At 40.5% G+C, this 17,808-nt stretch overlaps 1 protein-coding gene across 2 annotated transcripts in view; it reads right to left on the reverse strand.

The window, feature by feature from the left end:
- Positions 1-17,808, reverse strand: part of st6galnac3 (ST6 (alpha-N-acetyl-neuraminyl-2,3-beta-galactosyl-1,3)-N-acetylgalactosaminide alpha-2,6-sialyltransferase 3) — a 77,671-nt gene that overhangs the window by 32,039 nt on the left and 27,824 nt on the right. For both annotated transcript variants that reach the window (XM_019266293.2, XM_027289943.1), the window contains exon 3: positions 12,594-13,003. In XM_019266293.2, coding sequence (XP_019121838.2) covers positions 12,594-13,003 — 410 coding nt within the window. The remainder of the gene's footprint in view (positions 1-12,593; positions 13,004-17,808) is intronic.

Below are 17,808 nucleotides of genomic sequence, written 5' to 3' on the forward strand. Positions count from 1 at the left end.
AAATAAAGAGTTTTATGACTTCAGAACTCGCCTGAAACTCATCACATTCGTAAGTATTTTTCAGTGTCAAAGTAATCCAGTGGCTTAGGGTTACCTAACGAGGTGTCAGCTGATTAAACTTTACACACAGTCATGTTGTTAAGCTGATGTTAGATAGCTACCTTTAATGAATCATGTCTTTGTAATGCCCTCAGCATGCCCTTTATCAAATGATATAGTGGTAATGATCTAATTCATTCACTGTTGGATCTGGTTGAAAAAACGTCACTGGCAGCGTTTTTCTTTCACCACCTCCCACGAATGCTAATCACGTTAGTCTGTAATCAAGTGCGTATTCTGATATTTTTAATACATTATGCTTTTTATGTCTGTAGTGGCTTACATTCAGTCATGGTGATGTGGTTAGTACTGTCACCTCACGTCAAGAAATTTGGCTCCAGTCCCCTGCAGAGTTGGATGAATGGATACAATTTAAGTGCACCTCAATAAACTGTCAAAAAACTGTCCTGTTCATATCAGATTTTAATAAAGTTTAAGAAAGCAAATAACACTTGTGGTATGTACGTCTAAGGCTACGTTTACACATAGCCGGGTATATTGAGAAACAAATATTTCCCTATTGGTCGCACTTTTGGCGCATCAGCTGCCTAAAACTCTGTTTATCTCAATTTACATGCAAACGCAAAACCGTAGTTTTCCAGAATCTCCACTCTAGCCGGAGTTTTTAGAAAGATTCGTTTTCAGAGGCAAATCCACCGTTTACTTGTAAAAGATAGGTACAAACGAAGGGAAATGTCTCCGTTTTTAAAAATACCCATGTATGTGTAAACGGGGCCTAAAACTGTGGATCTGGACGTGTGAGGTGATCTCCAGCTCTGCAGGCCAATGACGTTGAGAAAGCTGCAAGCAGCAAGGCAGAGCAATCAGCTCATCCTGAACAGGCATGTTTTGAACGATATTTTGCTGAGTATAATAGGATATAAAATTAAGTACGAAATGCATCAACATTACCGAGACTTGAAAGGCTCAGAATCTTTGGAAGAAAACCTTTCAGCTGACCAGAACGTGGGCCATCTAATTTCAAACAGGTCTGCACAAGAAAATGAATCACCGCTGGAAGTCTCTCACCGGGATTACTATGATTTGTGAGCCAGTGCTTTTAAAAAAATCGAAAATACAATGCGAAGCAGTAATGCACTGTGTTGGCTGATTGAAAAGTATCCTGAAAGCTGGTAGCAAATGGCTAAATTATTATTTGTCAAAAAATTCTCAAGAACAGACGTCACTCTGTTGGGAGAGATGAAGGCCTGACAATTTTACAAGCAGATTTTAATGCTGCTGCCAAGAGGTGATTGCTTCTCTTTTTACATAGAGCTGTACAACCATAATCTGAAGTGACTAGTTCACATCCAATTTAGAGCTGAACATATAACAGAACATCACTGACAGGATGCATTACAGCTGATGCTGCACTGAGCATTATGGCTGCACTCATTCTTCTTTCCTAAGACACTGATATATCCATCTTTGTCCTGCTCGTACCAGTAAAAGCATTACTTGACATCACAGAGTGAGTGTTGTTTCAAATTATTCGGCAGGCTGCATGTCTTGTATTTTATGTCTTGGCTTATTTTTCTGATTATTGGATTGTGATCTCACAGTACAGAGAGCATAAAGAAACAAGTCTTCAGCCAGCCTAAACATGAGAGAAAAGCCTGTTTAAGTCAGGAGGTGTTAAGAGGATCGGCGAGACATGAAGAGAGAGCAAGTTATCTGTTCTGTCGGGAGACTTTGAATTCAGTACCTGCAGCAGTTAAAATGTCAAACACCAGCCTGGGAAAAGAAGAAGGAGAAGAAGAAAAGGAAGGAAAAAAGCAAGGCCATCTGCAGGCCTGTTTAATGTGAAGGCTGCACACACCAGAAGACAGATGATTTATGTTATTCATCTTTACAAGACTGTGTTGATATCCAGGCTGAAGCTGAATACTGTTTTCATGATTTTAGTCTAGAAAGAAGTGAAAAAGTGAAACTTTTTTTATCAAAATTAAAATGTTTGACCCCTTCAAAAGTATTTTAACAGTTCAAAACCTAAAAAATTCACTTTGCAAAGCATTTGAGAAGCAGGAACTTGAGAATGGCTTACAATTTTTGCAAATAGTTGTGAAATTTTGAGTAGAATGCCTTATGAAAAATTTCTATTTTATTATATATACCTATTGTTGTGGAGAATTTTTTATTCATCAATGGTCAGTCAATGGAGAGAAAGCTTTAGGGAAGCTTGATCAAGGAGAATGGAGGATTTATCAATACACTTGTCATGACATGATGTCGCCTCAATTCTGAAGAAGCTGTCCTCTCTGGCTCGTGTATGTGACCTCAACTACTCTCTGTCCCTGAATTAACATTAGTCAAGGAAAATAGGTTTACCCTTAGTGGTGGTCTGTATCTCAAGAAGAAGTCAGTGTCTGCCTAACAATCTAAGATTTAACACTGTGCCTACAGTGACCTCAAGGCAGATGTTAGACTCTGTGTAACGTCCATATGAGAAATTTACCTCACACCTATCAACGTTCTATCAATTTTATTGTTGATTATATTTCTATGCTTGTTGTTTCAACTGTCCTTAATACCCTACTTTGTATTTTGCACATTTTAAGCATTTTCTCCAACCGAATCCTATTACTGTTTGCTGCTGCAGCTATATACAGTAATTTCCCAAAAGAGGCCAAGAAAGTTTCACCTTATCCTCTTATTATATATCTTTTAAGGACAATACAGCTCTTTAGAGGACAAATATAATTCTTATAAAATGAATAAATATGCACCAACTATCTTGGAGCCAGTGCTGCAGATATATTCTTAACACACTGACACACCACGGAGCCCTGTGTGAGCCTTATGAGGCTATTTCATCTCTTTAGAGTGTTATTTTTCTGAAGCCACAGAGCCATTTGATCTAATAAGGCTTATTAGATATGGTTGGGTTGCTACATTACTAGTGATGCAGGTGTGTGTCTGGGATATTTCGCCCGGTCGAGCTTATTGAATCAGGTGCTGCACAGCAGAACATTAAATGTATTTACTGCTTCATGTGGCTGCACGGTGACCATCATGATGTCTACCTGCGATATTGTCCATCTGTTAGAATGACCGTGATTTTGTTGAAATATGCTAGAGAGCAGAGACGAGCTTTGAACTAAAATTTTGGAACACAGGAAAACCAATCTGACATAAATATGTGGGAAGAGAAGAAGAAAATAAATAAGCTACGCGGCCAACAGAATGTGAAAACAACCGTTTACATTATTTCATTTAATTTGTGACAAGAAGCAACAGTGGACTACATACATACTAATAGAACTGCAGTTACGTTGCGGTGACTTCTATTTCTTCTTGTCACATTACCAAATTGGAGACCACATTTAATAATAAACAATGTTACACTGTTATGCTTCTAGCTTTGCTAGATGTGTGTGTAAATGAAAAAGAGCAGATCATTTAACCTTCCTTGAAGCTGTTTATTGTTTGTCTTCACTAACAATAATTTCCAGTAAGCATAAACAGCATATGCAAACCAACACCCGTCAATTGTTGCCCGGAGCTGCCCTTGTTGGCAAAAAAAACACAGCAGTGTCCAAGATACCCCTGTGGTAGATAAAAAATGATAAAATGTGTAGCCCTATGTGCAAGAAAACGTAACAATATCTCTTCTAGAGTACTCTTCCAGTGGAGAAAATGTGATAAAGCGCCCGCTAGGAGCTCTTCTAGTGGAGAAATCGTGATTAATTGCTCTCTAGGAGCTCTTCCAATGGAGAAAACTGAATATAGAGGGGCTCTCTAGGAGCTCTTCCAATGGAGAAAACTGAATATAGAGGGTTGAATATTGTGCCCTCTAGAGTGTTGTAGTGGACAAAATGTAATAAAGGGCCCGCTAGGAGCTCTTCTAGTGGAGAAAACGTGATCAATTGTTCTCTAGGAGCTCTTCCAATGGAGAAAACTGAATATAGAGGGTTAAATATTGTGCCCTCTAGAGTGTTATAGTGGAGAAAATGTGATAAAGCGCCCTCTAGGAGCTCTTCTAGTGGAGAAATCATGATCAATTGCTCTCTAGGAGCTCTTCCAATGGAGAAAACTGAATATAGAGGGTCGAATATTGTGCCCTCTAGAGTGTTATAGTGGAGAAAATGTGATAAGGTGCCCTTCCAGTGGAGAAAATGTGATCAATTGCTCTCTAGGAGCTCTTCCAATGGAGAAAACTGAATATAGAGGGTCAAATATAGTGCCCTCTAGAGTGTTATAGTGGAGAAAATTTGATAAGGTGCCCTTCCAGTGGAGAAAATGTGATAAGGTGCCCTCTAGGTGCCATTACAGTGGAGAAAACTCGATGAATTGTCCTCTAGGGGCTCTTCCAGTAGAGAATAACCAATCACAGTTAATTCTGTCTTCACATGGATTCTCCATAGCTGACATAACCCTGATGTGTGACATGTTTTTTTGAGGATGTGTGCAGACTCCAAAGCTAAGTCATAACTCCTTTAATGCACAACCAATTTATTAACCAATATCAGTATCTGGCCTCACTAATGCTCACATGGCTGAACGGCAAAACATCTCTTATAGTTATAGAAGAGTGGAGGCTGTCGCAGCAGCATATTAATGCCAACAGTCGTTGTGTTGTATTAGATGTTCATCCATCATATAGAGATGTCATGTCTGAGCGTCCACAGAGTGCAAATAAGAAGATTTATTATAAATTTAAAAGGCGAGAGAGTCAAAAGACAAAAAGACTACTGAGTGATGAATTTCAAGCAGATTTTCTGTTTTATGTACATCCATAATTTAGACAGGCTTTGAAGAAGAGATGACAGATGTTTGCCTTTTTCAAATTCTAAATAGAAACCCAATGTGCCTCCCCAGCTAATAGTTTTGACAACATCCTCCAAGTGTCATTACACCATTAGGACATAATGCAAATGGACTTTAAGGAAGACTGCACTTCGCCTTCAGCTGACAATTTTCCTCTCTCCCTCCGATTACCGCCTCATGTCTCTCTCAGATGGGGTCACAAGAACACAGAGAGTGACGGGTCGTTGATCCCCTCTTCCTTTTCGGAGCGAATACTGTGACTACTTCCTTGTTCCTCTGAATTGACCGGTTTGGACCTGATGAACCACCGCCCAGAACGCTCGGGTTATTTGTGTCTCAGCGTTTCCAGTGGTTTCATTTAATAAGATAATTTCACAGCAATTACAAGCTTTCAACACAGAAAAGTAATGTCATTACACGCTTACCCGGTGACAAATTCTCAGTTTGGATGGAGAGCAACACGCTGAGTGATGATTTTTAGGGCCGTGTACGGTGGGAATCGGGACTTCGTGTGGAGAGAAACACAATGAATCCTCCTGCTCGATTTTTCCCTTTAAACGGCTCGTTGTGATAAGCATGAAATTACAGTTCTGTGGAGATGCTGCGAACATTGTGTTTCAATCTCCTACATGAGCCAACAGCAACAATCCTGCTATCTGCTATTTCTTCTACTCTTCACATCCAATACACAAAGCAATTACAGATACAGTCACGTACTGTGCACCCTGTAAACAAAAGCCTGCGCGCTGGTGGGGAGTCATTTGACATTGAGGCTTTCGATCACATTAGGACGCAGATTGCATCGACAAAGTTCAGCATTTGTTTCTGTCACATTCCTTCACTCTGGGTTGGAATATTTCAGGGTCAGGCAGCAATTTTCAGCTGGTTTGTCTGGAATATTGCACACTTTAAAGCCGCACTGGAGAAAACTCTTATTATACATAAAGTCAGGCTGTAAGAAGTGTAATTGATTTGTAAGAATTTGGCCAAATATGAGAGCAATTTTTGTTCTCTTTGTTAACACAAAACAGAAAATACAGAACCACAGATGACCTAGACTCTGAGGAGAAATGTGTGGAAACATTTTAGATTCAAACTTCCGGATGAGAGTAAAGGTGTTTTCCACTGGGAACGGCTCTGTGACGTTGCACCTGCGATGCTGTCTTCAGATTCTGTTTACTTGGTAATTTATCCTTGATTTTTGTGCTTTTATCAGGTGTAAGCAGGCTATGTAGTCTAGGTCTGTTTTTATGATCTGGAGTTTGTACAGTTTGTACAGCGTGTCTTTGTTTGACAAATAAAGACTAAAGTTTTTGTTTACTGCAGCAGTAAATCTGGTGGTCATAGCCTCTGTAAAATGAACAGAACAATTCAAATCGACTTGATCTAGCTATGTGTAATATGACCATGTTGACAAAAGTTTAAACATTTTTGTATTCACAATTTAAGCAGCTCAGAACTAACTCAGCGAGTAACTTGGTGGGCTTTAAGGGGTTGCATACGTCCAGCGATCTTCTATAAATCCCAAACCTGGTGTATAAATGAGACCATAGACAGTATAAATTATGGACATAGTGCATTTGATGTCATCCACGGGTTTCTGAAGGATCCCAGCATCTTTGTTGACATGCCTCTGCCGCTTAATGGATAACTTTAAGCCTTAATAGAATTTGAATGGGTAAGTTAAATAAAAATTCACCTTCACAGTGACAGTTGTCTTGAATGGGGCTGTACCTGGCTGTAAACATGTTTATTTCTTCTGTAAAGTTGGGCATTTGAACATGGCGGATTATGATTATTGACTCATTCTGTAGCCAGCTTCAAATGCACGTTTGGGGAACTTCATTTTAAAGCCACAGAGTTTGTCGCTTGATTAAGACCTGGGTTTATTTATCGTGTTCTGTTATCAGGAGTAAAACCTAAAGCACTTTCACAGACAATTTGGAATGCCAAAATTTAGTTTGTGTGTTCATACAAGTTTACCCACTGGGATGTTGTGAGTTTTAAACCAGAAAATACTCCACCATGCCAAGAAAATCCTTGCAAGCGCTTCTCCGTCTTCAGTCTTTCCCAATTCAATCAGCTCTCGATGGATGAAGGATTTTCTAACTGCAAACATCACAACAGAGTTTCGGATCTGATATTTGTAAAGAGCTGCTCACATTCACAAATATTGAACAGCAGCACCCCTCAGACCACATTTAGAAAGAGAGGAGCTGTTGAAGTGAATGATTTTTCATTTTCAAAACCCAAACTATTTTAGGATGAGCAAGCGCTGACTGCCAGCAGTGCTTACACTCATGTGGAGTGGGACGGCTGGAGATTATGAAGCATGATTACGCAGCTGTGACATTCATGCTAATAAAAACAGATTAAAGTAAAATTCACTACATATATGGAGGGGAGCATCCGCTATTAAGTTAATCTACGATTAGAGTGACTCACTTCTGATGATGAATTACACATGAAACATCCATTTTCTCTCTCATCAGTCTCTTACTTAACCTCAGGCACCCGTCAGCCCTTTAAGGATAATTTGCGTCACTTTCCTGACTTCTGGTTTGTTGCCTCCAGTTTTGTATATGTAAATAAAAATAAATAAATACATATAAATCAATCAAATTTAAATTTGAGTTCGTCATTTTACTGTACCTGAGTTTTCATTCGACAGCTGCTTTGTATCACAGTCTACCTGCTGTCATCTAACAACCACAGCAAGAAACCAGAGTCTTCATCGTAAAATAATCCCAAAAAACATGTCACCTTACAGATTTTGCGGTCACATTCTTGTCTTCTTACTTCCAACGTCTCAACAGGAGCCAGATGTGACACCATGAAATATTGAAAGCAACAACAAGTAATCTAATTTCACGCCGGCTGCGTATGAGGATGACTGAGAGTAATGTGAACTGGAGTACACAAAAGTAAATGAGCTATGACAAAATGGCATCTGTGTTCTCCTGAAGTTAAAGGTCACGTGCGTGCGTTTCTGACCACGTTTTGATGAGCGGGTGCTCGTATTGTTTGTATCTAATGTCCTGCTGTGCATGATGATGCAGATGCCGTCACAAGGACAGGCGTAACGTGTTGTTCCAACTGTTGGTGTTCGTTGGCGTTAGGTTTGTCCATGAAATGAACCGAGTGGAACAGCTGCATGCCACTCATGTCGTCTTTTTGGAGATGTCTCTTTTTACGAATCTGAGTTTACTGCAAGAGAGATGTGACGCTGTAAAGTTTGCACATTAAAAGCAAGTCATTCAAGCAAGTAATTTCATCTTGTATGTGTCGGGAGTGACTGAGTTAAATGTAAGTAGACAAAAGGAAATGAGCTGTATCTAAATTACACCTGTATTCTCAGGTCACTCTTGGTGTCTTTTGATTGTTAGTTATGTTTAAAGAGCAGATCCCTGTATTGTGTTCAAACATGCAAATGAGGACAAACATGTCCAGCATGAGTGCGAGGGCGACTCTGACTGCAGATGCATTTACAAAAGTAATTGCTTTGCCAATAGCTTGGTGCAGTGATTGTCTGATTTAGTAGGTTCCACAATCCAAGAAGCATTTCTGTTGAAGCATACTGATGCCTTTAAGTGCAAATCACACTTTCAACATCAGGCTTGCGCAGGCTTCACGGTGGCCGTGAGGTCAAGTTTCTGCAACCAACAAACATGTCTGTGATGCCCAGTGTAACAGAACCATGTGACTATATCCAGCTATTTGTGTTAAAGCTTGAAGTGTAGGCCATGAAGTACAGAGATCATTTACAAGCACCAATACCAGTTTATGTGATACTGACAGTAGTAGTTCATTCGATACCTGGTGTCAAAGACGTCATTGGCCTTGTGGACACTCTGAAGTTTTCTTGAATGCTTGATGAGGTGTTGAAATAATACAAAAGTATACAAATACAGTCGTCCCTCGCTATATCGCGGTTCACTTTTCGCGGACTCTCTGTTTCGCAGATTTTTTTTTGTGTAATTTTGCATGCTTTTTTTTTTTTTACAGCGTACTGTACAGTATGAATGCGCATTGTGTTCTGCGTCCGAAATTGGCTAAGGAAGAACGGCACATGTGTTCTGCGTCCTGTTTAAGGGAGTACTGTACAAAATGTGTGTAAAAAGCTGTATAAAAGTGTGTGGTTAGGGGTTTTACGGCCTTAAAACATGTATAATAATTGTAAAACTTACTTCGCGGATTTCGTTTATTGCGGGTTATTTTTAGAACGTATCCCCTGCGATAAACGAGGGACCACTGTAGTCACTTTTTAGTGGTATGAAAAGGATTGGATGCAGATATTGTCTGACTGGTTTTGATACTACCCAGCCTTAATAAAGTCATATCACGTTATGTTGATGAACAAAACTTCCTTCTACCTCAAAGACCATGTCTATCAGTAATATGACCTACTTGTCCTTATGAGACAAGTAGGTCTCATAAGGACAAAAAGGCTTAGGTATAAAAGTCTATGTTCTCATGCATTCAGTGTGACTGACCAATCTTTTAAATACACAAATAATTCTAATTGTAGGTTGGAAAGAGCTTTCCAAACATTAAAACAGTAAAATCATAAAGAATCCTGATTCTGTGGAATAGAAAAAGACCACAGGAAAGAATAGGCACTAACATAAATAAAATCGCCCACACTAACCCACAATAAGAGAAATAGAGGCTGCCGCACCTGTGATAACACACACAACCACACACACACACACACATACACCAAAGTAGATACACATGCTTTGAAGGAGCAGCTGGCTGGGAAACAGAGACCCAGGTCATGCAGGCCCAGGTGGCAGCGCTGTAAAGTGACACTGTGATTTAAGTCCTGTGTCGTCGTGAGGTCTGTTATCTACCGCCGGTAACAGGGCCACGCCGATACGGTCCGACAGCTAACGACTGCAGCTCAGGAGGCAACGCCAATGACAGATAGGTTCAGCCCGTGAAACTTGCAGCCGCAGTGCGCAATTATATGAATCATATGTTTAAGCAGCTGTCAGATACATTTACATCCAAGCCTGTGGTCACTTTGTCTTGGCTGCTGTTGAAATGTTGCTGCCTGCTTCCTTTAGATTATTTTTTGCTCTGTGTTTGGGGAGTTCGCTAAAGAGGATGACTAGATAAATGTCCCCATCCGGATTTGAACCGGGGACGACGTCACCTTGATGAACAGCTGAGTCATCAAGCTACACCTTCTCTTTATTTGAAAATACATAAACACGGACGTTTTCCCTGCCAGCAGACAAACAGAGTCCTGTGCATGTAACAGTGTTGAATCTATTGTATATTCAATAACTGAGCAGAATCTCCTTGCACATTATTTAGAGGATATAATCAATTTCAATTACACATTACACACGAATGATGTACAGTATGTGCTGTATAATATTCATTGTTTCCTTTTTTTAGCATAGTACAGTATAGTTTACAAGAAATCAATGCTTTTTACTGTTTTGTTCCTGGTGCCAACACACATTAATTACCCTGTGACTATGAAACACCTCACAAAGAGACAGATTTATAATAATTAGTTTGCTTTCTGAGGTGTTAATCATTACTGGCACCAAATCCAGCACTGCGGCCGAAACGCAGGTTTCTCCATTCATTTGAGTGGTTGTAGTACGTTTTGACTGTGACCCGTGGTGGAGAAGTTGAGCCAGATTAAACTTTTGGAGAAACACAACACGGGGCCTTTTCACACGTTTTCTTGCCCACTGTAATTTCTCCTTCATGCTACTGTAGGAAGGAGAAAGGGGGTTTCAATCAGCAGCTACAGATGCCACTGGTCCTTTTAAGTTTAACTTCCAAACCTCTGTTCAGAAAAGACTGAGCTTCCTGGCAAACCATCCACGTGGAGTTTTAAATTACCGCTGCAGAGACGGTTACTCTGCTGACTGGTGAGTCAATCAGCGCCGTGCTGTGCCTGATCAGCAAGTCAAAGCGGAGGCGGCGCATCTCCTAAGCTGCTTGAGGCAATATGGATAATTAGAGTTGTGTTCGATCTCCACAAAGATGATGATTATGCTCCATACCATGCAGCAAGCGCTAACAGTAAACCGGTGAGCACGTGCAGAAATGACAGTAAAGGCAGACAAGCTGCGGCAGGAAAAATGTGTTATGTTGTTGTGTACCTCAAGACATTAAAAAATGTAGTTTGCATGGATGAGCAGAGAAATGAAGTTTAATATCTGAGTTTTTAAGGCGTTGCAGTTGCTTTGGACTTCTGGAAAACTAGTTTGCATGGCTATGTGAGTCAGGTAAAGAGCTGTAGTTCATTTCTGAAGTGATATTGGCTAAACAGAACCGTTCCTCTTCCTCTGATTACATTAAAATATACTGCATTACTGCTGTCTTTCAGGCTGATTTAAAAGCTGTTAGCATGGACACTAATTACCTCTCGGTACTGAAATGTGTGCAGCCACGTTTCAGACAAACACAAACAATGACGGACAGGCAGGGAAACAGACGTATAGACAAACCTCTCAGTGCTCATCACATATGCATTAGATGCGGTTCATTGTTCACACCTCGGGTTTGGTCTCTGTTACCAATCAGTAGTGATTGAAGCTCTGCATCACACCCAGGAGCATTATGTCCTGTAATGAGATTCTTCTCCCCGAGCATAGCTCCCTAATCCCAAGTCTCTATCTGTGCTTTGTGGGCCTTCGATACAGCTGAGCCAGGCTGAACACGGATGGTCTACAGTACATGAAATTTGATGTTAACCCTGCCATCATGAATAAGAGCGAGACAATGGAGCTGAAATGGAATGGATGCTACGCCTATTACAGAACATGTTAATCCTCTTAAGGAGTTAAGAGAGGTCTTGATGACATGTGGGAGAGGCAGGAGTGTACAGCTCTGCAGAAATGAGCAGTGGTTAGTCTGAGAAATGAGGTTCATCCTAAACAATAGGGAGCCTGGAGCCTGGCTGTCATAGTCATTAACCTGCAATTCTCTTTCTGTGAATTGATAGAGAAAGAAGTAACTATGTGGGTGCATATGTTGTTGTTAGAGAATAAATACTCTTTCTAACTTTCTAGCATGGCCTTATTCATTCTGACCACAAGAGCTCTTTAAATTTGCGCGTAGGCTGACAAAGCTCTCGTCAGACGAATGTCACTTTTCTTTTCTTTCCATTCTTGGAAAGCTTTGGCGCTTTAGAAAAGCTCTTTACAAATAAATACATGAAAATAAATAAATAAATAAAATAAATCCTTTACTGATCTGTAGCTTGAATAATTTCACCGTTTTTTTTTTTTTTTTGCAATTTCAAAATGCGCCAAGATGCTGTCAGAGAAGTTCTGAGACCAGCCGCAACTCGGGTGTTTAGAAAGACTGCCAGCATCATGCTACCTCATTAACCGGATTTTCCCCAGACCAGCATTTGGCTGATGTCTATAACCCAGGCAGGAGCTTGCATGCCTCTGAGTTGCCTCATAAAAGCTTCTCTTCAGAGAATGGCCTCCAGTGGCGTGTAGAGCCTCTTCAGAGGGAAACTTAAGTAACTTACTTTGATAAAGCCTCATGAAAGGCAGGATTTGAGATGAGAAAAGCACAGATCATTGAGCAGACCATCAGCGTCGATAAGGTCGATATTATGGCAGCGTAGAGAACAGTGAATGTCAAAGCACTGAGTGGTGAATTAGTCAGGGAGAGGAATCGTAGGTCTGCTGCGTAGTGATGCTGTGCCAAAAACAGGAGCAAACAAATGAAGAAGACTGACTCACCTGTCTTTTCCTGTCTCCTTCTTGAAGACCATGTCGCAGTAGTTCATCCTGTCCTCTGTGGTGACGTAGATTCGTGCCTGAGGGTAGTTCTCCGCCGCCTGTCGCAGCATGTTGTACACGATGCCCTTCCCGTCCTTCCTCATGTTTCGTAGCGGCCCCCACACAACGTAGACGGTGTTGTTGCCCTGGCCAAAGAAGTACTGGGGCTTCTGCAGCAGCAGGGGGACGCTGGTGTGAGAGACGACTCTCAGCGTGGTCCGCTGGCCCACGTCGTGTTCGAAACCCCGCGTGGGTGCGTTGTTCATCCGCCAGATGCAGGGAGAGCGGTCGATCTGTGGGCCGGCACCCTGGCCCAACATCTGTCCAGAGCTGGACACAATGCTGCAGAGCTCACAGTGCAGCTTCAGAGGCTGAAGGAGACAAGGCAAATCAATTACAACAATTAATCATTGTTATATCATAATTGCTCAATTAAGTCTTAGGCAATAGAGACAAGTTTGAGTTATGTCTCACGTATGTCAGGGTAAGTCATGTCTCAAGTTAATCAAGACAGATCTGAGTCACCTCTCAAGTTAATTAAGACAGGACCAAGTCAAGTCTTAAGTCTTAATCCATCAGTACAAGTTCAAGTCAACAGTGACAGGGACAAGTCAAGTCTCATATCCAAAACAATCAAGGCTTGTTCAACTCTCAAGTTAATTAAGAACAGTCCAAATTAAGTCTCAAGTCTACTCTCAAGCCTCAAGTCAATGAGACAGGGTCAAGTCAAGTTTTGTAAGTTCAGTGGAGTGAAGTTAATGTCAAGTCATGTCATGTCCTAATATCATGTCAGGTCACTATTCATTTGAGACATGTCAGGGTAAATCCCAGGTCAAGACTAAAATTCACAGGGACCATGTACAAGTCAAGATCCAAGTCTTAGGTATTAGTCAGGTTCTGAATAATAATGTAATGTGCATGATTAATAATAAAATATGCGGCGTGTTGCTGTCATATTTGTTTGAAATGGTTTAATCAAGTAAAGAATGTGTTTCCTGTTAAAACTCAAGGCTCTGTCAACTCAAGGAGTTAAGTCAAGTCCAAGTCTCACATCCTCATTTTTGTGACCTCAGTGCGATTAAAGTCCAAGTCTCAAGTCTAAAGGTGTGGTTAAAGAGACAATAAGCAATCGAGAACATTTATCAACTTCTATCAACAAACAATGCAACAATCAGCAGGCCTGCGGTTCAGCTCACACAATAGAGGCACGAGCAGATAACTAGACCCGAGAGAAAGTGCAAAACGCTGCAGTGCTTAATCATTTCCTTTCTTTTCTTTACCCTGTTTGTATGGGTTTGTATCCACGGGTAACAACATCCTCTATCACAGAGAGGCTAAAAATGCAAGAAAGTTGGAATGGGAACTTGGATTGTTTTCAAAGTACCATGGGAAAACTGAATAAAAACAACAAAATTAGAATTTAAACTAGAAAACTTAGGAACTGGTGAGGTAATCACTGCTATGGACTCAACTCATTCAACTCCTACCTGCACTTTATGGTCATTTTGTGTTCAGGGACGCAGGAAATCTTATCTTTTATGTTCGAGTATTTAAAAAGAAGGCTACAAATTGCTCCACAATGACCTCCTGAAAAAGAAAATATACGAATATCTGAAAATATATGAATGCCATTCAGACCTCCATTGGTGAGACAGTTTTAAATGTACGGTGTGTGAGACTGAATAGTGCATTGAACTCAACAGTACCCTGCTTAGGAGGAAGGTTGTGAAAATTTAACTACTCCTTTAGAAACCCTTTTAATTTATCAGGTTAAGAAAACCAGATAACTGCGTGTCTCTTCAGCCAGCTGTGTTGTCAGATTTCCTGCTAGTTCCTTAACTCGGTCTGCGATGCGTTTAAAAGTTTTTATCTGGTCGGGGTACAACTGTACACACACTTTTGGCATGAAAATCAAGCTACCTTTCACCGCTGCATCATTTTTGGGCGTAGATTTTGTAAATATATCCTGCAGAGTTTGCTTTCCCACCTTTCGTTAAATTGCCTTCCTTCTGCATAAATTTTTCTTTGTTTTTCTTTTGATTTTTTTGTTAATTGACATTTCTTAAATCTACTTTTTAGTTAAATGATGATGTGGAAACACTGCAGTCTAGTGGCAGGATGCCGTCACTTTGCAGGTCACAGAGATGTGGAGAGATGTAGATTATGGTCAATGTATGCTTTAAAGCAGCATAGACTATTTCAAGACAATCATACAACTTTTAGGCTCTCGCGACCACATAAAATGACGTGGCGGTCCAGATTTTATATAAACTATAGGTCATGGGGAATGTCATCGTTGCTTGTTCTGCATTGTGTTAGTGTGTTTTCTGACTTTTACAAGCTGGTCTGCATGCGGCATATCGTTGGCAGGAAACATGTTTTTTTCTCCATTCACAGTCGGTAACCGGATAAACAAACCGTTAACGTGTCGTGGGGACAGGAAGAGGAAGAGGAGGTGGAGCAGTCAGGCCCAGGTGAGGGAGGAGAGCCGCAGGGGAGGCAGAGATACGGGAGCAGGAGGAGGAGGAGGAGGAGGTAATCGAGTGCTGTATATCTGCCTCTTGTCTTTTTAACCTTTAATTCAATTAGATTATTTCTTAAATACTGAATGATTGTTTCACATTCTTCTTATGATATTATAGTTTGTGATCTACTTGTATATCTGTGCAACAATATATTAAAGTGATGTTTTGGCAAGGGGCTTGTGTGATCAGGACGTAAAAGAGAATGCACTTGGTAATTATTTAGAAAAAAATAACAATTCATCAGGGTTTTACAGCCTTATATCATTTTCTTTTATTTCCCAAGATTAATGTCACTGTGCACAGAACTAACATTGATTAAGTTAATTGAATTTGGGAGCACATAGGTTACAACAGAGTCTTGATGCAACAATGCAGCCAGGGAGTTGCGTCATTTATCTTAGTGTATATATTTTTTATACATCTTATTATACTTTACTGGAGCATGGGGGATTTGTAATGAATCTTCGATAACAGCTCTTAGCTACGCTTTGCCAAGAGAGGAAGAAAGCTCTCTCTGAATCCCGAAACTGGAGACCAAATTGAAGCTAATATGCTTGGTTTGTTTTGATGAGATTAAACTTACTTAAGAGAATGAATGCTCGAGAAAGTTGGAAAAGAAAAACCACTGTCTCATGACTAAGCCCTGGTTGATCATTTGCTTAATGGAGAATAACTGTAATGTCACTAGTTTGCATACAAATTGCTTATGTGCTGCGTTCTGGATGATGAACATGAAACTCTCTCTGGCATGTTCCAGGTATAATCAACAAACAAGAGATTTTTTTAGCGTGCAAACAGAATCCCACGAGTAAATTATATGACTAATTGTTGTGCATACAGATCAACTGCTCGGAAAGAATTTGTGTTCTTCCTGATGAGACATAATTCTTCCATGAATTACTCCAACAGAGCTACCTATTATTGCTTTTTCTCCCATTTATGGATTCAGTCATGGGTTAAAAAATGATCCCTGGACCTGGGCTGGTAGTTCTGCATTTACTGGCTGGTTGAGACACACATCACCGCAGCCTTGAGCTGTCAGCAGCTCGTCCATCATCACCCGCTCCCGTTAGCCCAGCCCATAACTCCATCACGCCTTTCAGCACACACAGATTGGTTGAACTCTGTGGGGAACACTGGCTGGCTAACTGCATGTCAGACCAAACATGGGCTTGTGACTAGAAATGAAACCGCCGAGGAGCTCCTGAGCTCCTGAGCAAGGCATTTTAATACACAGCTGCCCCCAGTAGAGCTGCAAAGATCTGGAGACTGAGGTTGTACTCGAAAAGATGTTTCCAGCATTAATTAGGGTTCATTTTAAAATAAAAACAAGCATCTGAGCAGTTCACGGTCACAAAGATAAATATGGCAGAGCTTCCTCTGAACGCTAATGACTTTTACATGCAATGAGGAAGTGTATAAAACCTCATCTAACAAATAAGAACCCTACTGGAACGTTTTCATTTAGTATATAGGGCTGGGATCTAGTCTGAACATTACATCCTGTAAATCAATAAAATGTTATGGCCTCTTCATCCTCTCAGCAGTGATTCATGTTTCAGTTTAATGTTCATGACGGCGCTGTTTCAGTGTGCCGTGCAGTAATCGCAAACAGAGTGCACTTTTATAATCCTAATAATTTTGGCACTCTCTGATAAGTACAAAATCTACTCAAAGCCTAAAATTGTAATGCATGAGTGTGTTAAAAATAAAGTGGGTTATTATTTTTATTTTTTTTAAAAGCAGCTTAATGTGGGGAACGCAGTCATCGTTGAATCATAGCACTGGGGTGTGAACTTAACCTTCACATTCATTAAAATGCTCTAAACACGATTAATTAGTAAGCAATAATAATTACATTAACGTGCCAAGTCCCGGTGTTATGGCGCTTAAAAATTCATTGATTAGCTGGAGCTGTCTGCACGGGGAAAAAGTGATTAATTCAAAATGCTACTCTTGGGACACACACATTATACTTAAGGAAAATATGGTTCATGTCTGAAACTAAAATTAAATAAGCTGCTGCTTTTGCTTTGTTTTTAGCCGTGCTAGCCAATGCTAGCCAATTAGTCGTTTGGTTGATCACCAATTTGGTTCAGTACATTCTGACACACTTTTAGTCTTCTTCATATGTCATAGCATTTTGAACCAGGAGCTGGTCAAATCAGCTTTTGTTCAGTTCAAACTTAGCTGCGCCCTCAGCGATCGCCATTTACACTATTAAGTGAAATGGGGATGAACCCTGGCATTGTAAAAATGGCAGCGGTTAGGGGCGATATTGTAAAAACAAACGTAAGTTCTACATATGTTTTATATTTAGATTTTGGCAGTCAGATGTTGGCACTAAAATGCTGTAATCGTCATTTCTATTGATACAACACTACCCTAACAGATTAGCGGATACGTGCACTACGACAGGAAGTACATGGTGTTGTGGAGAAATTGCTGAAGTCAAAGGTCAATGGTGAGGTCAGGAAGGAAGAAAGTGTTCAGGAGCCTCTGATGTCTTATGCTGTATTATTTATTGACGCTTGGCCAAAGAGAATTAGAGACACTCTCAAAGTTCATCAGAAGTGCCTGAGTCGGTCTCACATTCTGCCCAACTCATTCCGGTGGATCGACTTTAAACCCCAAGATAACACCACAAATAC

The sequence above is a fragment of the Larimichthys crocea genome, chromosome II, assembly GCF_000972845.2.
Source record: "Larimichthys crocea isolate SSNF chromosome II, L_crocea_2.0, whole genome shotgun sequence".
Classification (NCBI taxonomy): domain Eukaryota; kingdom Metazoa; phylum Chordata; class Actinopteri; family Sciaenidae; genus Larimichthys; species Larimichthys crocea.